The sequence below is a fragment of the Patella vulgata genome, chromosome 2, assembly GCF_932274485.2.
Source record: "Patella vulgata chromosome 2, xgPatVulg1.2, whole genome shotgun sequence".
Lineage (NCBI taxonomy): Eukaryota > Metazoa > Mollusca > Gastropoda > Patellidae > Patella > Patella vulgata.
Genome location: NC_065880.2, coordinates 19,910,430 through 19,935,705, shown reverse-complemented (window position 1 = coordinate 19,935,705; position 25,276 = coordinate 19,910,430). Strand labels below are relative to the sequence as shown.

Sequence of the window (25,276 nt, the reverse complement as noted above, 5' to 3'; positions counted from 1 at the left end):
AAACACTTATATGTACAGTCCTCCACAAGCACTTGTTTGACACATGTTTTTGTTTTACTGGTAAATGATATATTATTGATAAAACACTGGTACATATTAATACAAGAAAGAAATGAGTGTGACCTGACAAGTCACATTATTTTTAAATTGCATTTCTGTTCTGCAGCATAACAAGCAATTTTGTCTATAGAAATGCCACAAGAACTGAAGAGACATGTATAGAAGAGATAGAGTGGTGACTCAACCTTTGTGTGGTAAAAATTATACCACCCAACAACCCCTACCCCACCCCCAAAAGACTAAACAGTGATTAATTGAGTTGATAACAAGGATGAATGTATGTCATAACTGGTGTCTGTCATAACCTTATAAGAAGTCATTTAGTTGTCTTTTTAAGAAAGATGATTCATGTTTATTTCTATATGCTCCAATTGAATTTTTATATTCTGTTATCATCTTTAAATAATGTCTAGAGAATTAACAATGGAAATTAAATAATTTTCAAGCTTGACAAGTATTTGGATAGTATATCTACATATACATTGTTTAAAAATCTGAATTGGTTATTTGGACAGTTTATTTAGAAAATTAGATCTAATTTTGCAATTAAATCTGGTTCTCCACTGTGGAACATACACATTTTCTTTATGGTATCCCCAGCAGCAGCCATTGCTCAATTGTTAAATTCTTTTAATATATCATCTTTCATCCACCATCAAATCAAATTACTAAATGTCTTAAAAATAAATTCAATGAAGTGTATACTATTCTATGTTATTCAGATAACCTGAAACTAAGAACATTTCATAGGTTTAAAAAAATATATCAATGCCTCGGTACCATACCTACAAGTTCTTAAAAATCATAAAACTAAAACCATACTTGCAAGTTCTCAAAAATCATAAAACTAAAACCACAATGTCCTGCCTTAGGCTAAGCACACATTCCCTTAAAATTCCCATACAAAAATATGCCTGCACATCTGCAGTTTTGCATAAACTGCCCGCAACAGCAAGTAGAAAATGGGTATAATTTTCTCACAGTGCACAATCACTATGAGGAACTCAGGAAGACATTTGTTTATGGGACATTTGCGGACCAAAAATATCCATTTTGTTTCGAAAATATGTTTAACCTGTGGTTTGCTCTGGCAAAAACTTTGTGGCACCCACTTCTATATAAACCAAAAAATAACCACCGATTCATTTTATAAAGATCTCTTTCTGACCTGTTGTCCAAGTGACTATCACATATTCATAATTTTAATTTTGTACATACTTTCTTAAAGTATATAATATATCATCAAATTTTTATGTATTTTATTTTTTACATCCACTTATTATACATTTTTCATTCACTTTTTATATATTTTCATGCATAATGTATAATTAATGTGATGCCCGAAAAGGGTGTTTTATGTAATAAATATCTATCCATCTATGATTTTAAAATGACAAGTTTAGAAAACGGAGCATCGCTGATTGCACATCACCTCAGTAACTATAGTGAAATCACAGCAAATGGAAACGTGTCTTCTTTACCAGTCGGCGAAAATGCCCATTGCGCTCAGGTCTCTATATGTTAACATGTATTACCTGGAATAGACTAAGATGTATCTTCGGTAAGTCATGTTCAGTGAAAAACCGCTACCGATATCTGTTTGGACAGCTACTTTCCCCATTCTCAACAACAGACCACATGCAGGAATATTGCCTAATTCTGGCGGCAAGGGACTAGAACTTTCACCTTGATATCAAGGTCGATAGAATGTAAATAACCGAGCAATTATTTCAGAAAATGAGAACTTGTCTCCTATTCAAACCAGATTATTTCTCTTTTTGAAAAAATAGTTGAAATAATGGAACCTCCCGAAAAATTAATACCCGACATTTATTTCATTCGCCATGACAGTATATCGAACATTATTAGATGTAAAGAGAAAATATGACAAATTTGATCTAATGTAACGCTAGCCTTTTTCAGACTTACAATGAAGTAATGTAGCTGTTTAATTAATTACCATTCAATAATAGTCCAGGTCTAATGGTTTGCCTACATGTCATCCATGTGCTATATACATAAACTTGAGTAACCATGTATAGTCATGCTCAATTCGTAACTAGGAACATGTATATGGCAGTTTTGGGTAAATTTATATACGTATTGAAACTAAACACAACTGATAGAAAGCTCATTTCACTGGGGGCAAATGGACATATAAAAACATTGAAACAATACTAGAATATACTAAAGTTAAAAGCGCTACATTTTATGTGTTTGGGTAAATATTTAAAACAAAAAATGGCATCGCGGGCCTTGCTAAAAGCCGTCAATTCTGCAAGATTGAAACAAACCAGGTTACTGTTGGAATCTGGGGCACCAACGGAGTTTAAAGACGAATGTGGCCAGACAGCGCTTACCAAAGCTATCTTCTTGGAAAATGATAAAACGCGCGAAAAGATGGTTCGACTGCTGTTATCTAAAGGTGCAGATTGTGGTCGCTTGGATGCTGTTGGTAGGACAGCACTGTCGTGGGCATGTCTCTTTGGACGAGAACCATCTGTTACAATGATTTTAGAATGTTGCGATATGGATTTAAATTTAAGAGATATCAATGGTCAGGCGCCTCTTTACCACGCGGTGTCCTCAGGAAATGCTGCTGTTGTTAAGAAAATGGTAATGGCTTTAAAACGATATGATCTAAGCGTTGATCTAGAAGACAACAATGGCGTTTCACCGTTGATGCACGCAGTACGTCTCGGTCACGATATCTGTGCAAGTATTCTTACCATTCAAGGTTGTGCCAAAGTGGGTCTTGGAATGAAATATCCCGAGGATTTCTTTAGTGCTCAAAAATGGGCGACCAAAAGTCTCCGAGACAGAGATCGACTGAATCCAAGAAAATCTCAATTTCCACCAATCCTTGCAAATAGAGCTTTTGTAACCATGAAATGTGCATCTCCTGTAGCAAATAGCAGTGCGCCCAAAGCACAATATACGGCAGGATTTTCAGACGATTCAGAATCTATTCAATCGGAAGATGACTATTCCTCGGATGAATTTGAAGAATATCTGTACACGTCAGCCATACCTCAGGATTATTACCTATCAAACTGTGGGATTCCCCAATCGATTCTAGCTGCTAGTCCCACAGAGAGCGATTCTACTCTTTCAAGTACCATAGATGAAGTTGATACCTATTCCACTATCATGGATGACAAGAAAATTCAGAAATCTGATGACCTTCCTCAGATGTTTTGTATCATTCAAGATCAGATGTCTCCTTCTTATAGAGAAGCGTCTACAACACTAGCAGATTCTATACAGAATTTATGTTACAATGAATCTCAATCCAGCATAAGTTCCACCTCAAGCAAAGGAAAACGTAAGTTAATTTTTTTATATTGCTTATATTTACGATTTCTTCTGAACTGCTTAATGAATTACATCAAAATTTGGTAGACATGATTTTTGCCATGGTGGTGGTTACTATTTTATTGAAATGAAGTTGCCCGAACCAAGCACAGGGCACATGTTTTAATGTCCTAACCCAATCCTGGAGCCACGGTGGCTAAGTGGGTAAGACGCTGGCTCGCTAGCCTAGAGGTAGCATGTTCGATCCCTGCATTGGCCCAGAAAGTTCATTGGTGGTGCAGGATGGGATGAAAAACTGAGGTCCCGTGTACACATTGGCGTACACATAAAAGATGTCTTGGCAGTCGAAATTCAATATAAGAGTAGGCCATAGTGCCGCTGTCTGGGCAAAAACTTCCCTCATAGCACACTGTATGGCGTATGCCGGTCTTCATTAGCCCAGTCGGAGCAGAACAGCAGTAGGACATTAAACCCCATTTCTTTTAACCAATTCCTAATACATGTCATGTATTTTGCCAAACATTTGGTAGCTACCTTATTTAGACGCTTTTTCAACTGTTTTGTACTGAAACCATGAAAATGTTTTCTCCCAGCATTTTGGTTATTTAGATACACTAAATTTAAGTTTCTAGCTTTCTATTTCTGGAGAAAACTGTCTGGGCATTGGGGCAATAATTAAATTAGAATTTTCCTTGAACATATATTGTGCAAGAGCTAAATCTGCCAGTGGCAGGTCTTTCTTTAGGCCTGAAATGTTATCTAAATTATTAATTATACATTAATAAATTTATCCAGACCATAATCAACTCTCGAAGACATCGCTAGCCTGCGATCTTTACTGGATTTGAATACAGTCTGTCATGGATGATTTAACGTCAAAATGGATAATCGAGACGTTTTTTATCATACCGACTTTAGTAATGATGATCGAGGTTAAGCCTATTCAATCACTAATATCTTGGTTCAGAGTGGAGCAATTTGGCTGAAACTTTCAACATATTCTTATTACGTTATCTATTATAGGGAGAACTGCCAGCTCTTTATTTAATCTCCCATAATGCCCTTTAAGATGGTCCAATAGAAATTTATGTAAACAGATTTATCCTTATAATCTATAACATAAGAGATTCTAATTGCAAAGCTTGTACATTAATGTCATGGTAATATGTCATCCCAAGTATTTATAAAACAAAAAGAAATATGAAACAATCCTAGCTATTTCATATTAATTTTTTTCTGAACCTCCCATTGCAATTTTTATTTTAATACAGTTAAAAAATCACTGATTGGGCAGAAATGGAATCAGCTGAAGCGAGATTTACGATTGCCTGGTAACAGTGTAGACGAAGAATCCGAGGATGATTGTACGGAATCAGATTCTAAAGGACATTGGGAAATAAAATCTACAGGAGACGACAGGAGGACATGCTTCCCTGTCCTTCCTCAAAGGAGCAACTTAGTACAAACTAATAATAACTTATAACAGTATTTTCATCATAGTTTGAAGTGTAAATGCTTGAAGGCTATTCAAGATCTAAATTGATCTGTTCATACAAACTCCAAGATATGAATACAAAAACCCAACATTTCCTTTTTATTTCTGTTTTTTTTTTTAATTTATTTTCTAAAAAAATCCATTTTCATTTATCTCAGTATCACAGTATATTATTAGCATGTTATGAAAAACAGATAATTGAAGAACATTACATTAAGTTAAATTATATTATTAATAAAAAATAATTGAAGAATATTACACAATAACAGTTTACTGAAGAATTGAAAGAAGTAAACTGAACAAATTATGAGTGAAAAGATTAAATAATTGTCTTAATTCTGTATAGGTGTATAAATTATTACACTGTTTAATGTATGCACTTAATAAAGAATGTGAGTTAATAAAAGAGTGGTACAATTTGTTATATTTGTCACATAACTTCATATTTGTTCATTATCAAAAAGTGCCTTCCTATCAACAGTAATTTGATCCAAATAATTCCTGAGAATAGATCTAAAAGTTAAAAAAAAATATACTCTAAAAACCGTGCATAAAATTATCAACAATTAAATTCATCTATATGAATTATTCATGGAATTAGGTAAACTCATTATTTTTCTGTAAGGCTGTATCATCTGATGTATGCAATATATTAGTTGTATTGTTAGTGAAACATGCTGATCTATTACCAGTCACAGTGTCATCTACATTGGTTGCTGTGCTATTTGTATTTTCATTAGTTTCACTTAAAGCTTTTCTCCTATCAGCCTTTGTTTTAACCAGGAAATTGTGACCTGTAAAATATATATAACATTAATTATACTGTATAATTATACAGCAGCAACTGAACATGTATCATGTATCAGTTATAAGTACATCCTTTAATTGCTTTTACACTATACTTAACATTCTGATTTGAGATCAAAGAGAATTCAACTTTGTTCTAATAGAAAAAAAGGAAATAGAGTCAATGTCACAGGGCACTAACCGGTATATTTTAATTTTACTTGCCAAAACAACTTTAATGTTGCAAACAATTTTGCATTTTCAAATATTTTGGTCAAAATAACAGTCTGAGAAATCAACAATTATTTAACATCCTTGTAAGTAAAATTATAAATATTTTTAATATGTATATACTGCTCACTGGCTAAGAACAACACAAATGATCTTAGTTTTGGATTGAATTTCTATATGAAGAGAATGTTGGGAAAATGTACAGCCCAAATGATATTTTACCTCAGCAACAGGATCCTTGAATGGATGCCTTTTGGTAATATTTATAAAACTTGGCCATAGTACATTCTTGTGGGAAAACCAAACCTATGTACGAATGATTACACTCCAAACTGTACACATTGGTTATTTACCCCAGTAATACCAAAGACCACTATTTTATTTGAAAAGTTTGATAAAACTGATATACAATGTATGTTTGATAACAGATTAACAAGCAGCTTAATATAATAATGGTTTTACTAAGATCTATAAAATAAACCAAATTTATTGTCCCAAAGAACTAATTTACAAAAGGTCACTCAGTTCCAAGTTAAACAAAACTAGAAAATACACTCTTAAGACCAACTAGAAATCAGCCTGATTTCTTCATGTTTAGGAATTTGACCTCAAAGATAATGAAAGTTTGTTGAAGAGAATCCTGTCATCAACTTCTCAAAGATAATAAATTGTCGCCCAATTATTATCTATTTAGATGGTGCAGTGTATAAGTGTCATATTACACTGCTCTATATTTAGAATATAAAAGCTAGATGATTTGGAAATCAGGTATGTGGGATTTTCAATTGAAATTAAAATTAAAAATGAATAAGAGAATAAAAGAAAATAATCAAATTGAATGTAGAAATAAACAGATTTAATAACAATTTAATATAATAATTATATCATGAAAATAAAATTGATTCAAATATTACATAAAGTAATAATTAGCTTATTTAATTAGATGTAGCATCTTGTTTTAGCCAGGGTATACAAACATAAATTTCAAATTTAAACCAAATCGGCTAAAAATTGTGACCTCTACACTGTTCACGAACTCAAAACGTAATATTTCGTACAATCGGGGGCCATAATCCATGAAGTTACAGTCCAGTACATGCCAATATCGAAAGGAACCGAGATCTTAGGGGGATTAACCTATATTTCAAGTTTCATTGAAATTGGATAAAAATTGTGACCTGTAGAGTGTTCACAAACAATTGTGGACGTCCGGACGGATGGACAGAGCCGACGACAATATACATCCACATGAAAATGTCAGCGTATAAAAATGGATTCAAATATTACATAAAGTACCGGTAATAATATGCTTATTTAATGAGATGTAATATCTACAGCAACTTCTCTAAGCCAGGCTATAAAATATCTTACACTATTTTACTCATATACTTTGACATTGACCAATTTGATGTTATCCAATTAAATGATTTTGGACCTTTTTCCTGGGGAGATTAATATTCATAAGTAAAATAAGCGTTGTTGAGCACATTATCTTTGTATAACTCTTGCCAGTGGCATTTTACATTCATCTATGCATATTTATTTCCATAGAAAAGGGCCTATTGAGCCATCGTACATGTATTATATGTGACTACAAGGTACAATACTATTTACAAACTTATCAATTATTATTAAAGAAAATTTGATCCAAAAATATCTTATGTTCGTTCAAACATATGAACATTTACGGATTTTTTAAATACAGGGAGAGGTTACCCCAAAACAATCTATTTGTTATTTAATATATAGCTTGAATATGAAATATATTTGGAAACAGGCGTTGCCATGCAAGAGACGCCAACATTTTGCAAGAGATGGACAGAGAACAAGCTTTAAAAACAGGTTTTTCGTACAATCAGGTATCATAATCCAGGCTGACACGGTCCGAAGTATCGACTGGAACCCAGAACTTTGGGATATAAACATATAATCGGACAAGATAAAAACGTGATTTCTCGTAAAATTGGGGGTCATAAGACGGGAAATTAGGTCTGATTTGCGTGAATATCAAAAGGAACAGAGATATTTGTCGGTAATGAAATATTTACAATACACTAAAATCTGATTAAGAGTAACAACTCGTTATGTAATTATCAGAAAATCATTGGAATTTGTTTGGCCCATGCTGACGTATATACAAAACACTTAATGTCATGTATTTAGCTGTTCAAGTTATCAAAAATCATTGAAAATCAATATACTTGTTCGTCTCAAGACCTTAAACTCTGTGTATCAATCTAAAGTCAATCGAAACTATTATATATAGGCGTAAACACGGTGTATGAATATAAAATCAATCAGTTGATAACTATCTGGCAGTCATTATCAGAAATCGTTGAAAATCAACCGGCTTCTTCGTCTGATGACCTTAAAGACTGTGTATATATTTAAAGTCAATCGGATATTAACTTTAGCCCCTAGAGCGTCCACCAGATTTTTCAAAGTGATAAAGGGCGATATATGTAACTCTGGCAGTAATTATCGGAATTTGGTGAAAATCAATAGGATTCTTTGTAAACACGGATATTAATTTAAAGTCAATCAGATATTAAATTTACCTCTAAAGAGACCATAACCTTGTATTACATACTTTTAGGCTATAGGGCTGTATAGAGAGTATTATAGAGGGATTCCCAAGTATAATAGTTGTACACTTTGTGTGGTTACAAGTGTTACCGATGTCATAGTGTGGCGTTTTGATCGTGTAAAGTATAGTATCATTACCAGAACTTTACCTTTACTTTAATCAGTAAGTATAACCTTTGTACTCTTTTATTGCTCAGGACTTTCTTGGAAAAAGTTAAACGATGCTGATGAATCAAGTCTGTAGGCCGAGGGGTTTGTTTTAACGGGTAATTCGTCGCGAGGTTTTATTTTTCACAGTGTACAGTCGTTCGGATTGAACGACAAAAAAAAAACGAAGGTCCCGTGTACACATTGGCGTGCAGGTAAAAAAATACCCTGGCAGTTGGAATTCGATATAGTGCCATTGTCTGGTCAAACTCTCCCCCATACCACACTGTATGGCGTACGTCCGTTTTCATTAGCGCAGTCGGAGCAGGACTTTAAACCCCTTTCATTTTGTTTCAGCATAAACGTCATCTAAAAACCGATGAGCGTAACAAGAGAGCGCAGCCGTCCGCCCCGGATTACTTCCTAGGTGCACCTATAATGCGGGGATTTTGTACCGTTTAAAACTAAAGTCAACTAGACTTGCTTGCAAGACTGAAGGCTTTCACCGTGCCAAGGCGTCACACGATCACCAGATGCATGACATAAGACTATCCCCACCTCTCACCCCCTAAACAAACACACACTCCCCCACCCCCCAAATAAAAACACACATTTGCATAACTCAGATATTGACATGTTCTTTGCATGCGCATTACGTTATAAGGGAATCGAAAAATAAAGTTGATCTACGCGAAATGGACGAAAAGCAATGTCGCAATAGATATTAATATCAAAGTAAAATGAAATGGGGTTTAACGACATTCTGCTCGGAATGGACCATGAGGAATGTTTCGAACGTACAGCGGCGCTAGCCTACTCTTATATACAATTCCAACTGCCAAGGGAACTTTTTTGCGGGACTTCGGAATCGTGTTCATGTCAGCTACTGAAATATGTAACTGGTTCAAAAATTAAATATCGCCAATTTTCTGGTTTCGTGCACGTTAAAGATTTGAAGTCACTAACATGTAAAAGTTTACTATTAATAACAGACAGGATCAAACAACTGAAGCAGTCAAGAACCAGGATGTTCGCGACTACTTTGTTTTTTTATATTTACTGATACTATCATATTTCATTATTTGTTAGCGTAGGACATTTTCATTTATATATATATTAAACATGTATTATATGTCTTATCATAGAAGTCTTATCATTTGATATATATATATACATTAAACATGTATTATAGAAGTCTATAGTGTTATGTTCTTTCGTAACCATTTGTTTAAATACCTTAATTGTTCGTACCTTTCTAACCAGGGTAATTATATAACTGTTAAATTAAACAATGGATAACTCCTACCTCTTAAATAAATTATATAATTAGTAAATAATTATTATCTAATGATTGTTGTTTTGTGACATATAGTATAACCAATATATACATTGTACTTTTACAATCAATATGATACTGCGCATTAGTCGTTTTTATGTTCTTATGATTTGAATTTCTTCATGCAATATTTGTAAATCGCCAGTAGGAACAAATGTCTCTTATATAGATACGTTATGCTGGCTGGAATTTGCACGGTAACCTATAGCCTTTTGGACTGCGCTGTATCATACGGTCTGTTATTACGTCAACTGGCTGGGTTTCGATTCCCCGGTTGAACGTGACAAGGAGTATGTCGCCTGTCTAAACTCGTGTGTTTTCTCCGGGTCCTCCGGTTTCCTCCCACTGCTAAAGACCCCTACGCGCAAGCGAATTATTGAAATAAATAAAAAATACACCATATGTTAGTCCCGAAATGATCTCTAAACATGCTCGTACAGCGGCGCCAGTCTTCTTTTATATAGAATTCCAACCGCCAAGGGATGTTTTACGGTCACACCAATGTGTACACGGGACTTCGGAATCGCGTTCATGTCAGCTACTAAAATATGTAACTGGTTCAAAAATCGATTGAATATTCAATGAAATATCGCCAATTTTCTGGTTTCGTGCACGTTAAAGATTTGACGTCACTAATAAAATATTTAATATTAATTATTGATAGAGTCTATGCTCAAACAACGTCATGCCTTTTATCACAGGTGCAATATTCGATACCACTGTACGATACTACTGCAAACGATTAATAAATTGGACTTTCTTATAAACAGCGCGAGCCGTCGATTTCTGTCCAGATGATTACTGGTATAAGATAATTTTGACACAGAAGCAACAATATTAATTCAAAGGCTAATTATTACACACAGCAATAACTATTTCTGTTACAGGGTCACTAAACCCATATTTTGGAAAGAAGAAAACATTCATAGTTGAAATAATTTCAGTTCAATTATCATCACTGATAAAAGCACTCTTGAATAGACTCTATTCGTTGACAAAACGTACAGATTGTATCCCCCACTTATGTTTCGCTTAACAATGAAAGGTGCCGTGTTCAATTTTCGATCCCTTTGTTCTGCTACTCCTGAAAGTTGGGACTATTGTACAATCGTTTTATGTATAGCACTACCGATAGGCCTCTCTTTAGAAGAAGTTCCAAAAAAGAATTATGTTGAGTTTTCGAGAAATAGGCCTCTAAAAATGCTCCAAATCGTAAAAATACGACGTTTTCGATTTTCGATCTCTTTTTTGGGCTATCCATGACATTTCAAAAAATGATACAGTGGTTTCACACAACAGGCAATCCATTAGTTTCTAAATTGAGAAAGTTTTTAAAAAATCGTTGGGGGCGTTTCCGAGAAACATGCGTCTAAAATTGCTCGAAATCGCAAAATACCTTACTTTTCAAAGTCACATAACTTTTTTATTTTTTGATAGAAACTTGTCGCTGAAGTCCCATCTGATAGACAATTCAATTAGCTATTAAACGATATAATACTTTTACTAATCAGCAAAAACAAAATTGATACATCGCAATTTCCGCACAGGTACCCATTTTTCAAATTTTGTCAAAGTTCGGATACATTTCGTGACTACTTCCGGGGTTTCAATTGTTTTCATTTAATAATAATAATAATCATTTTGTATAGCGCTGAGTGCTCCAGCTAACAGCTGCTCCGCGGCGCTTTTCACAATTAAAATATTACATATAATATAAAACAAATAGTTCTAAAACATTAAAATGTCAACATGTTCATAGTTTAAAAGCACGTTTAAAAAGTTCGGTTTTAAGATTTTTTTTAAAAACAGCAACGTTAGTAGAGTCTTTAACATGTCTAGGTAATTCATTCCACACGTTAGCAGAGGCGTAAACAAAAGCCCGTTCACCAGTTTTAGTTTTTACTGTAGGAACATGAAGTAAGTTTTTATCAGCAGAGCGTAGGTTCCTGCTTGGTTTATACGGGGTTAAAAGTTCATTAAGATATTGTGGGGAACAGTTATTATTTAGACAATTAAAAGTTAAAAGACCGATCTTAAAATTAATTCGTTGATAAACTGGTAGCGAATGAAGATTTTGGAGTACTGGAGTAATGTGTTCAGATTGTTTAGTTAGAGAAACGATACGTGCAGCTTTGTTCTGAATTTTCTGGAGTCTGTTTATATCTGATGCTCGTAATTGGTATAGAAGCGAATTGCAGTAATCTAGTTTGGAGAGAACGAAAGCGTTAGTTAACATTTTAGCGATATTTGACGTTATAAATGGTCGAAGTTTACCAATGTTGTAAAGATGAAGATTTAATGATTTGCAGGTAGTAGAGATGTGACTTTTCATTTTAAGATCGTGATCAAAGTAAACTCCAAGATTTTTAACTGATTGAGAGGATGTTATTGTTGAATCACCGCACCGATTTTAACGGATTGAGAAAGAGATTTTCTGCTGATTAAGATGACCTCTGTCTTATCATCATTTAATTTTAGGAAATTAAGATTCATCCAATTTTTTATGTCATCTATACAAGCCTCAAGTTTACAGATTTCGGTGGAGTCACTTGGTGGTTTCAAAGCAAGATACAGTTGTGTGTCGTCAGCATAAAGATGAAAGTTAATTCCATGTTTTCGGATGATATCGCCAATTGGTGTTGTGTAGGCAGTGAATAAAAGGGGACCAAGAACCGACCCCTGCGGAACTCCAAAGCGTAGGGTTTTGGGAGACGATGTTGCTTTCTCAATGACTACATACTGTGACCTGTCAGTTAGATAAGAGCGTATCCATTTTAGACATAGTTCATCGACGCCAAAACGTGTTTGTAACCGGTTTAATAGAATATCATGATCAATAGTATCAAAGGCGGCACTTAAGTCTAGTAACACTAATACGACAGACTGTTTATTATCTGTGTTAGTAACAATATCGTTATATACTCTCAGCAGTGCTGTTTCAGTGCATTTATAGTTTATAGTTCAGTGCAGTTCATTTATAGTTTAAGGACTGGATTAGACCTTCGACTTCATATTCCTGAGGTTTCCGAAAAATCGTTGGAGCCGTTTTAAAAAAATAAGAACTCTACGATTTGACCAAAATGCGAAAATTCAAAGTTAACATTTCAGATATTTTTTTATATCGTTGGAATCGGATCGACACTAGCTATCTAAAAATGTAATCATAATGTAAAAATTCCAAAAAATAAAAATTTTACCAAAATTTAGAAAATTTTCCAATTTTCACCAAAAAAATGAAAGCGACAAAGTTTCTAAATTTGTCGGTTTTGAACTACTATCTGCCCAGATATGTAACCAGCTATCCAAAAATGTAAATATCGGTTGAGAATTCCCACATTTATGACCAGTTTTCGTTTTTCGTACTTAACATCACTTCCGGTATGCGAACAAATTTCAAAATAGTTTTAAGCAGTAGCTGCACACCACTTTTCCCACAGAAAATCAAATTTCAAACCTCTATCTCTTATAGTTGCTGAGATCTAGCTTCCCCCAATAAAAAAAAATAATATTAATCTTAGTAATAACAATAGGCTTTCACCTCTAATTAGCTAATCTCATCTCACGGTTACAAATAAATACAGTGTTTTACCCCCATCTTCAATTTGTAAGTTTTGTTTTATTATATTTACAGACAATATGGCAATTCCTGAAAATTATTCCGGTTGCCAGGAGAGCCAGATGCCCACCGGAAACAACTGTCAGATGGTAATTAACCCAATACAAGTTCGATCATTTTCTGTTACGATCCGTGAGTTTTCTGTTAGTCGCCGTGTGGAATTAGAACATTCAAGAATTCGGAATACATCGTTTGTATCTGTGGCAAGAATAATCCGACGAACACAACAATTGTGAATGTGGTAAATTGGTTCTGTTGTATGTTAAATAGGCGTTAAACCCTATTATTATGGTGAATTGTGAACTAAATATGTATTCTGATAATTCAGAAAACCATGACATATATTAATTACAAAAATGTTGTACTGATTTGTAAATAAATAATTATTATACACATACTCCTTGTGTGCACTTATTATATATTTTTTAGGGTTGTGTTTCTATACACTCTTAAGACCAACTAGAAATCAGCCTGATTTCTTCATGTTTAGGAATTTGACCTCAAAGATAATGGAAGTTTGTTGAAGAGAATCCTGTCATCAACTTCTCAAAGATAATAAATTGTCGCCCAATTATTATCTATTTAGATGGTGCAGTGTATAAGTGTCATATTACACTGCTCTATATTTAGAATATAAAAGCTAGATGATTTGGAAATCAGGTTCTGTGGGATTTTCAATTGAAATTAAAATTAAAAATGAATAAGAGAATAAAAGAAAATAATCAAATTGAATGTAGAAATAAACAGATTTAATAACAATTTAATATAATAATTATATCATGAAAATAAAATTGATTCAAATATTACATAAAGTAATAATTAGCTTATTTAATTAGATGTAGCATCTTGTTTTAGCCAGGGTATACAAACATAAATTTCAAATTTAAACCAAATCGGCTAAAAATTGTGACCTCTACACTGTTCACGAACTCAAAACGTAATATTTCGTACAATCGGGGGCCATAATCCATGAAGTTACAGTCCAGTACATGCCAATATCGAAAGGAACCGAGATCTTAGGGGGATTAACCTATATTTCAAGTTTCATTGAAATTGGATAAAAATTGTGACCTGTAGAGTGTTCACAAACAATTGTGGACGTCCGGACGGATGGACAGAGCCGACGACAATATACGTCCACATGAAAATGTCAGCGTATAAAAATGGATTCAAATATTACATAAAGTACCGGTAATAATATGCTTATTTAATGAGATGTAATATCTACAGCAACTTCTCTAAGCCAGGCTATAAAATATCTTACACTATTTTACTCATATACTTTGACATTGACCAATTTGATGTTATCCAATTAAATGATTTTGGACCTTTTTCCTGGGGAGATTAATATTCATAAGTAAAATAAGCGTTGTTGAGCACATTATCTATGTATAACTCTTGCCAGTGGCATTTTACATTCATCTATGCATATTTATTTCCATAGAAAAGGGCCTATTGAGCCATCGTACATGTATTATATGTGACTACAAGGTACAATACTATTTACAAACTTATCAATTATTATTAAAGAAAATTTGATCCAAAAATATCTTATGTTCGTTCAAAAATATGAACATTTACGGATTTTTTAAATACAGGGAGAGGTTACCCCAAAACAATCTATTTGTTATTTAATATACAGCTTGAATATGAAATATATTTGGAAACAGGCGTTGCCATGCAAGAGACGCCAACATTTTGCAAGAGATGGACAGAGAACAAGCTTTAAAAACAGGTTTTTCGTACAATCAGGTATCATAATCCAGGCTGACACGGTCCGAAGTATCGACTGGAACCCAGAACTTTGGGATATAAACATATAATCGGACAAGATAAAAACGTGATTTCTCGTAAAATTGGGGGTCATAAGACGGGAAATTAGGTCTGATTTGCGTGAATATCAAAAGGAACAGAGATATTTGTCGGTAATGAAATATTTACAATACACTTAAATCTGATTAAGAGTAACAACTCGTTATGTAATTATCAGAAAATCATTGGAATTTGTTTGGCCCATGCTAACGTATATACAAAACACTTAATGTCATGTATTTAGCTGTTCAAGTTATCAAAAATCATTGAAAATCAATATACTTGTTCGTCTCAAGACCTTAAACTCTGTGTATCAATCTAAAGTCAATCGAAACTATTATATATAGGCGTAAACACGGTGTATGAATATAAAATCAATCAGTTGATAACTATCTGGCAGTCATTATCAGAAATCGTTGAAAATCAACCGGCTTCTTCGTCTGATGACCTTAAAGACTGTGTATATATTTAAAGTCAATCGGATATTAACTTTAGCCCCTAGAGCGTCCACCAGATTTTTCAAAGTGATAAAGGGCGATATATGTAACTCTGGCAGTAATTATCGGAATTTGGTGAAAATCAATAGGATTCTTTGTAAACACGGATATTAATTTAAAGTCAATCAGATATTAAATTTACCTCTAAAGAGACCACAACCTTGTATTACATACTTTTAGGCTATTCTTGAAGTGTTATATTGAGTAATTTGTATATAATAGTGTTAAGCTGTTATCTATCAACCTCATCATCGATAATAAATATGATTTATATAAAAAAGAGCTTTTTATTTTAGAAATTAAAATGTTGTCATTTGATACTCACAATGGCAGGTTTATAGCTATCAACTCTTATCTAACTGGACTATCTATATCAGCAATAATGCCACTCAAGTTGGACATATTGTTTAGATTAGCATACCAGGCAATTAAAAATCAGTGAACCGGGCCAAACCCAAACATCCAAAATTTAGCTCTTTTTTCTAGATGGTCTTAGGGCTGAATAAGGTATACTGAACAAAACACCTCCATGTAAAAAAATAAGCTCTAGTTTAACTTAACTCACACTGCCACAGAAGTAATAGTTTAATGTAGTGTTTCATTTTCACCCTAAATGAGTTCAGGGGATGAAGGAAATGAGGTTCGACTATATATTATCCTTTCGGAACTAAAATAATTTGTTTACACTCACAAATAGCTTTGTCGCTTAGGGGTTAGAAGAAACAAGAGAAATATTTGATTGAAGCACAATAAATCATTAGCAAACCCAAGATTCTCAGTGCAGTGCTTTCGACCATCCATCATCGAGTAGTGTAGTGTTCAACCTCAAAGCAAATCCAAACACATTTCACAGTTCTGACCCTCGACTAGTCATGCAGTGTAGTAGCTACTCCTATATATAGTTCTCCACTGTTTTTGTAAACTAATAGCCTGGAGGCTCAGCGCGGGGGGGGTGCTGTCCATCAAATGGGCACAAAACCAGACCCAACTTTTGCGTAGAATACGATGCTGATGGTAATCAGTCCGCCGTTGGGGCGCTTTCGAGATATTCGGAGTCAAAGGTCAAATAGGTTTGTTTGCACTGAAAGTGAATGCGCAGTCATTCCTGTATCATAAAAATAAGCTGAAAATGATAGAAAGTAACCATACTTTCAATAAAAATGTAAACTTGCTAAATTCACTTTTTTTTCTTTGTCACATTTTCCATTTTAGCACTAGGAAGATTTAAAGTAACAAATTTCAGCGTAAAATATAAACAAGTTGTGGTCAGGTCTTAATCGAGAGGTAATGTAACATTGTGTGCAAGATGTACGAAAACGTTGTTTTTGGAGCATTATCCCTTTCATAGTCAACTAACCCCAGATGATGTGATACATGTATACCCATTTTATTAAATGTTTGATGACATGACATTTAGCTCTTATCACTGATCGCATTATGTTGACTTTAAAGACAAACTGGTAAGCAAACATTATTTCTTACCACAACCCTTTAGCACTTACACTGCCCTAATTAGAGCTCCTTAGACTGCCCCATCCTGGACAACTAGTAAACAGTTCTTTAATATGGAAAGCTATTTGCATATCTTGGAAAGTTTGAGGCGGTCTAAAGAACAGCAGTTTTAGTCTGTCCAGAGATGTATCTGTATAAATAGATCACTTTTCTCTAATTTTCTTCAACGAACTGGGATAGTGAACATTTACATGCACCAACTCTGAAGGGTTTTTATTCAATTTAAGGTATTTTGTACCTATTAATGGTTAATGTGTCAAATTGTTTCATTTTTCTGCTAATAAACTAAAAGTAAACTTCAAATTATGCACTGCCATTTTGTTGCAGGTAGAAAGTCTTCAGTCTCATTAAATGTAATTCACGCTTCTGTTTCCTCTGTATTACATATTATTTATCCCATTGACAATACTCAATGGCAATAACTTACACTCTTGCAATATAAAGAATTGTTTTTATCACCTTACCTGTACAATCAAGGATTTCTTTTCTTGTTTTCTCCATACAACACGGTTTACAATATTGAAATGGGCACTTCATATTCTGTCAAATACAACAGTTTATATAATAGTAAGTTCCAAACAAAAACAGAATAATGATGATGATTGAATAAATATATTGTAATAGCACATCTTATTACAATTAAATAAAATATTTTAATTAATATTCATGAGTTTAGTTATCCTTACTATGTTCCTTTAACTACCTAAGTTGAGTACATAAATACAGAAATGAAATGTAGTTTATTACTGTCCTACTTTTCTGTATCAACAGGTCTAATGAAGACAGGAATAGAGAGAGAGAGAGAAATGGGGTTTAACGTCCACTCGACACAAACCAGGTCATTTCGGGACCAACACATGGTTCAATTTTATTTCAATAATTCGCATGCGCGTAGGGGTTTTTAGCAGTGGGAGGAAACCGGAGGACCCGGAGAAAACCCACGAGATTGGACAGATCACCCCACTCCTTGTCACGTACAACCGGGGAATCGAAACACTGCCAGTTAACTCAATGACAGACCGTATGATACAGCGCACGCGTGCTAACCATTCAGCCATACACCAACCCCCCCCCCCCCACCCCGAAGACAGGAATAAGCCAAGCTGTGTAGTATAAGGGAAATTTTGCTTGGATGGCCTCTAAACTGTACACAAGACTGCGGTTTTCCATTCCATCTGATAAAACATTTTTCCTTGTCTGGTCTTTTCTCGGCCAACACAGGGATCTCATATTTAATGAGTCAGCATTTACTGAGCAACCATGACTTACTAGACCACATACAAATACAGGCCTGTTGTTTTATTTGCTATCCTAGTAAATCATTTGAACCATAGTTCTGTTTACTCACTCTTGGATTGCCACATTTAATACTGGAATTGGTGCACATCACATAAACTTGGCGTACAGCATCAAATTTCTTATTGGGATTCTTCAGCAATCTCTTCAACCGCTTCTTTGATAGCCCTTCAGTAGGCAAATTCTTTATTTCAGCTGTTCGTTTTAAATGCATTCGCTCCCTTGCGGCTTTCTTTTCTGGATTCACTTCCGCTTCTGGACTGTAAAAACAAAATAAATTACTTAGCTTAAGAACAAAACATCTTAAGTAACACACCTGTTTGCTGAACTGCTCCCTATTTTTCTTTGCATAGACTAAAACCATGGGCTTAAGATTATTAATGACAATTGACAGCAGTACTAATAAATTTACCCTAAAATTGTTAAGTACAGGAATCACAGAGACTGTGTGTATTATTTTTTACAAGCATTGCAAACAACAAAAAGTTTTTAACAGTAGATTTAAATTCTGTATAAGTTTATAAAATAGACTGAACAGACACAAATTTCTTTAGTTAATATAGAAAAAAGGTATAACTTACTCTGGTCGTACGTAGGGTTGACATATCCAATATGGTAATGGTAATTTACTCTTCCATTCTTCTGGATTTAATGTATACTTTTCTACATCAGTCTAATAAAACCAAACAATATCAAAAATAATAAACGTCTTCAAAAATTATGATCAGAATATTTTGAAATTTGATATGGGTCTTTCTGTTGCCCTGAGAAGCAAGCCCACCAAGTTTTATAATATTCAAGCAAGAACTCTGACCTGAATTGAGTAAACAAGGTTTTATAAATCTGAATGTAAATGGGTGGTAACTTGACAATATGTGATTGGAAACCTTAATGAGAAATCCAAATTTGAAAAAAAAATCTCTATCAAACTGTTGGAGGACTAAGGATAGAGGGAATGACAGAATATGATGCACATTCAATGATTGGGGGGGGGGGGGCATAAAAAGCAGGACTACTAGATCAATATATGGCATTTAACTTTTTCATTTGATTAACTCAAATTTAATGAAAAAACAAAGAAACAGAACTGTGTCACTTTACATCATTTTTTGTACCCATGTACGAAATTGTACTGCCTGAATTCCTACCTGACAGGCTTCTTTTAATTTGTGTACCCAAAATTTAAATTCATCCACGTTTCTAGCAGCAGCCACTTCATCTCTTATATCAACATGTACTTGTAATCTATAAAATATCAAATAGTACATCTTATATCAACATGTACTTGTAGTCTATAATATGAAATAGTACATCCTATATCAACATGTACTTGTAATCTATTATATCAAACATATTGACATGTACTTGTAATACATGTACATGTATGTTAAACCCTTTTCTCTATCTTTGGTCTACATATATTATCAACTTGTACATGAAATCTGAATTTGAATGTACAATTATTTAAGATACATTATGTAAGATTTAGATAAAGATATAGCCATTCTTGCTATAATAGTTCGAAAAAAGATAATGTAAAATGAATAATTTGAAAATTTCATTCAAATTACACTATTGCGAGCGAAGATAATAGCCTTCGAAGGTTTGACAAAACTTGTACAATAATTTCAACCACCGTACTGATTGTTTGAAGCTAAGTCTGGCTGAACTGTTCTAATCTATTTAATATCGGAGAAATCGGATGCCATCGAGAGTTGATTATGGCCATGATAAGTTAATTAATGTCTCATTAATAATTTAGATAACATTTCAGGCCTAAAGAAAGACCTGCAATGGGCATATTGTATGTTTAAGTTTATATTTATCACAAATCTGGTTTTGAAAATAATTTGTACTACATAGTCTAATTAACATGAGTACTTACGCATGGTGACATATTTTAAATACATGACCTCTTACAGCTGACATGGCACAAGGATATTTCTCAGCTAAATCTAAATATTCCAATGACATATCCCAGATAGATGGATTAATACCACGAAATAATGCAGGATTATGTAGATTTCCCTCTAAAATATATAAACAATAATATTTATATAAGCAAATATATCATAGTGGCAAGTTTATATCTGAAAGGTCAGTGTCTTAAGAGTTGTATCCCCTAAACAAAAATGGCATTAGCAAGAATATGAATTCAATCTATAAAAACCAAAGGGCTTCTAGATATTTTGTTATCAAAAAATCTGAACTACTATCTTATTTATGTTTATCTATTATCAAATTAGAAATATTTGGTGTCTGTATAGAAGATGGCATTCAAAAATTCCTCTGGTGTGCAAATTTGTCATACAATTCTAATCCTCTACAATCTGTATTTGAAATATGGTTGAAATCAGTTGAGTTGTTCTGAATGTCAAATGTTTACCCCAAGAGCAATGGCACAAGACCTTTCACTATAAAGCAGAAAAGGTTTAAATCACAATAAATAGTTTTTACCAGCGGTCATAACTCCTTCCACATTAGTTTCTTTTATACAATTATCTACATCTGATAAATATTGTATATTTCCATTAGCAAATACTGGAATCTTTACATTTTCTCTACAACAAATACAACACAAGACATATAGTTTGATAAAATAAAAACAACACAAGGCAATAGTTTGATAAAACAACTGGTTGCCATGCAAGATACGCCCACATTTTGCAAGAGATGTACAGAGAATAAGCTAAAAAAAAAAAGCGATAAAAGGGGCCATAATCCAGGAACTTAAGGTCCGATATGCGTGAATATCTACAGGAACTTATTTTAAGTTTCATCAAAATCAAATGAAAATTGTGAACTGTAGAGGGTTCACAACCTTGGTATTACATACTTTTACACTATTTGCGTACAAGGAGCGGCCATTTTGTCGAGCAGTTTCGGTCTGATATATTTAAAATCAGATAAAAATCGGGACCTCTAGAGCATCCACAAGCTAAAAAAATCAGATTTTTCTTACAATCAAGGGCCATATTTCATGAAGTTATGATCCGATATGCGCAATTATCGAAAGGAACCAAGATTGTTGAGTTATTAACATATAATTCAAGTTTCATCAAAATTGGATAAAAATTGTGACCTCTAAAAAACATGATTTTTCATACAATCAGAGGCCATAATCCATGAAGTAACGATCCAATACATACCAATATCGAAAGGAACCAAGATCTTTTGGAGATAAACCTATATTTAAAGTTTTGTCAAAATCGGATGGGGCGACGACAGTATATACGTTCACATAAAAATGCTGCCTAGTTTCAGAAGGTCTGGAGCTGTTTAACTAGTTTAAGGATATATTGGTATAAAATACATCGCATCTTCCGCACAAGGAGAACCAGGGTAGATAGTCAATATTTATATGTACCAAGTGTCAGGCTTTTATGTTCTACCACTACCCACCAGCAGCATTCTTCAAGAACTGTGACCTCTACAGCATTCAAGAAATGCAAATGATGCAACAAAGACTTTAAGAACTATGACTTCTAACCAAAAAGTTACAATTTATCAAGGTCAATAACTGCACAGTAGTAAATTAAAATGCAATTGAGATCATCATATCTTCTGTCTAAATCATTGATCACACCAATTGTTATAAAAGTGTACTGCAAGTCCTGTAGTCACCTGATCACTGACCAAATAATTCTGACAGATCTGGGAGGAATAAAATATGCAATCACATTTACAATGGTTCACTTACTTAACAGCTTTTATATAAGACCAATCTGCTAGACCAGTTAATGGACCCTTCTGTTCTCTTGTTCTGCCATGTACTGTTAATAACTGTAGGAGATAATATTATATTCAAATGTTTATATATGGTAACAAACAAAACATATTTAAATCATATGAAATGGAATCTGGGAATGATACTATTCTGAATTCATCTTTTTTATTTGGCGTTTTCAACAAGCAATCCTATCAAAGATGAAATAAACTTTCAATTTTACCTGGCAGCCTGCCTTTTCTAACATCTTGGCATATTCCACAGTTTTATCAACACTGTCAAATCTTCTTATTTTACATGTTATAGGTACCTTTAACTCCCTATTACATAGACTTACTGCAATAAAACCAACATAGAATATAACTGTGGTACATATTTGGCAGAAACAAAGTCCAATACAACTAAATATCTAATATCCATTTTACTGATTAGTAATATTTTCTTAAGAAAATTATTTTCCTATGTTTAGGGAATGAATATTCAAATGGACTCCATATATGCTTTGTTGAAGTGGATAATTAAGAGTGACAGGTAACTTACAAAAGTGACCAAAAAAACAAAACATAATAAAGAATCATGATACATCAATTCAGTGTATCACGAATCAATATGTGAATCGTGAGAAAGTGATTCAACAAGCCAGCACTAATAATCAAGACTATTTTCTATTAAGCATTACAGAAAGCAAGATCAAGAAATCTAATTTAATAACTGGCAATTTAGGCAACTCAACGATTTTTTTGAGAACCTTGTAAAAGCAAAAGGAATATACTACTAGTATTCTGTTCATGTCTAACCCACGTGCTTCTTAGATAATTGTACTAAACCAAAAGATGCCACTCTTAAAGGTATACCGGTAGTTAATAATAAAGCAAATTACAAACAAAACACAACTTTCTAAATCAGATAAATATTACTGTAATTCAGAATTGTTAACAATAGAATTGTTTATGCTTTCTTAATTAGTTGATAGATGTGTACAAAATTTCATGTATGATGGATATTTATAGGCTAATAGAACCTACTCCAGCTTATGCACTTGCTGTGTGTCTACCTTGTAGTCACTGGTGAACTTATAATTTGAGTTTGGGGTGCCCTAACATTAGGCACAGGCTGAGTTTGTCAGGGATGTTTAAGGAAAAATTGAAATCTCATAATTTAGTTGCACCTTTCTCCAGCTCCCAGTGAAACACAGGTCATGTCATATATAATACATGTCACAAATCATGCCAATTTCTCAGATGAATAAAGTTTGTGCTTCAATGGAAGCAAATTTGACTTTATTCCTTATGTAAGGGTCCAGGATGTTATGACCATGTCATCTTGTTTCGCTTGGATCACATTCTTTATTTTCAAACCTACCCATTTTTTCAAGGAGTTCCCATTCATCTTGTAAAAAGGCACCATAATGTCCTTTTTTGGCAATACTTTGTGGACATCCTAAATTGATGTCAATTGCTTCACAATACGGTTCTGCCAATCTAGCTGCTTTCAGTAAAATTTCTGGATCATTAGCACAAAACTATACAAAACAAAATTAAATACATTATATATATTAGACCATTCTAATAAAACACTAAAGAGAAATTAACTTTATTATTTTTTTATTTCTGAGAAGGGGGAAATATTAGTCATCAAACAATAGAGAACTTTTTGTTACATTTTATTTCAGGGTACTTGCCAGTTACATAATAATTTTTCTTGTACTAATACCTGCACAATTAAAGGATGATCTTCTTCACATATCTTGAATGATTCATTTCTATAGATAGTATCTTTACTAAATAAAGCAGCATGAAACATTGGCGTATAGCACAGTTCTGCACCGTATCTTCTACTCAACATCCGCCATGGTAATTCACTTTGATCTACCATTGGAGCAACAACATATTTTGCAGACTTCAACTTGGTCTTCCAAAAATCAAACCCACTTGGTTTCTCCATTGCTGTTCCAGATGTAGACTTTTTGGAAAACAGATACAGGGTACTGAATTAAGAAAGTAACTGACCTTAATATTGACAGTCAGTCTTTGCTCCGAGTCAAAAATATATTTGTTGAGATGATTTTATGTGAAATGAAATTTAAGGTGCTACTTTCTTTTGTATGTTAATTTATTTTGTAGGTTGACAGTCTGTTTTCACTATATGGTGTATGCCCGTCTTCATTAGCTTGGTAGTAAGTTTTACCCCATTTCAATTAATTTCTAATTTTGTAACTGCAATGTTTGTTTACATTGTACATACTTGTTCAAAGGTACTGACACACGAAGCATTTACCCGCATCACAGAGATGATAGGCGTTCCTGAACGGACAGGTCGAGTGTCAGGAACTAGGTATATTAAATCAAATGATGTACTATACAAGTATTGCATTTTTCATGAAAGGTTTTACATGTATGTATCTCTTTGAAACATTCTACTAAATTAGCTAGAAGTAGAAGTCAGAAACTATAGCATATGATTATGATAAGCACTGCCAACATGTCATAAAAAGCTACTAGCGACCTGGGGGGGGGGTGGATATTTAGGAACAGAAGTCACGAGTGCTTGGTGTCGTCCTTACAAACCCAAAAGTCAAGGGATATATATAGATATACTGTAATAAAGCAAAAGTTGAAAAGTAAACACGGACGTATCATATCAAATCAATCCAGATGGCGGACGAGATTCACACACATTCTCAACACTGACAACTTACACTACGTCTTTATACTATTGGCGTGTTTCCCTCTAGGTTGTATTTTTCTGCATAAATCAATACAAACCGAACACAAACTATGTATCAAGATTCTTGCAGCAATTATTCTAGTATTTCATCAACACGTGAATTATTTACAGTTTACGTCTGACCCAAACCCTT

General features: G+C 33.6%; 3 protein-coding genes across 3 annotated transcripts in view; 1 reads left to right on the top strand and 2 right to left on the bottom strand.

Moving 5' to 3' along the window:
* The window catches only part of LOC126810215 (ankyrin repeat and fibronectin type-III domain-containing protein 1), a 104,299-nt gene extending 102,689 nt beyond the window's left edge, over positions 1 to 1,610 (bottom strand). The window contains exon 1 of the mRNA XM_050535182.2: positions 1,596 to 1,610. The gene's annotated coding sequence lies outside the window, so the exon portion shown is untranslated. The remainder of the gene's footprint in view (positions 1 to 1,595) is intronic.
* A 691-nt stretch (positions 1,611 to 2,301) lies between these two features.
* Positions 2,302 to 5,224, top strand: LOC126809668 (uncharacterized). Its single transcript, XM_056098980.1, has 2 exons — positions 2,302 to 3,385; positions 5,217 to 5,224. The coding sequence occupies exons 1-2, from the start codon at positions 2,302 to 2,304 to the stop codon at positions 5,222 to 5,224; spliced, it is 1,092 nt and encodes a 363-aa protein (XP_055954955.1).
* Positions 5,045 to 25,271, bottom strand: LOC126810352 (tRNA-dihydrouridine(16/17) synthase [NAD(P)(+)]-like). Its single transcript, XM_050535355.2, has 12 exons — positions 25,115 to 25,271; positions 24,130 to 24,403; positions 23,779 to 23,938; positions 22,640 to 22,752; positions 22,390 to 22,472; positions 21,147 to 21,250; positions 20,575 to 20,719; positions 19,838 to 19,934; positions 19,271 to 19,362; positions 18,742 to 18,949; positions 17,858 to 17,933; positions 5,045 to 5,664 (listed from the first exon to the last, which is right to left on the bottom strand). Exons 2-12 carry the CDS (start codon positions 24,358 to 24,360, stop codon positions 5,468 to 5,470), a joined length of 1,506 nt encoding a protein of 501 aa, XP_050391312.1. The 5' UTR covers positions 24,361 to 24,403; positions 25,115 to 25,271; the 3' UTR covers positions 5,045 to 5,467.
* Positions 25,272 to 25,276: the final 5 nt, after the last annotated feature.

Bases quoted from the DNA above. Each gene is read 5' to 3' on its own strand.
- LOC126809668 (XM_056098980.1), top strand. From the start codon at position 2,302: ATGGCATCGCGGGCCTTGCTAAAAGCCGTCAATTCTGCAAGATTGAAA.
- LOC126810352 (XM_050535355.2), bottom strand. From the start codon at position 24,360: ATGGAGAAACCAAGTGGGTTTGATTTTTGGAAGACCAAGTTGAAGTCT. The intron at 19,363-19,837 runs GTAGGAATTCAG...TGGTTTTATTAG, and splicing joins AATTAAAAGAAGCCTGTCAG to ACTGATGTAGAAAAGTATAC. The intron at 5,665-17,857 runs GTAAGGTGATAA...TATATTTTACAG, and splicing joins AGAAATCCTTGATTGTACAG to GTCACAATTTCCTGGTTAAA.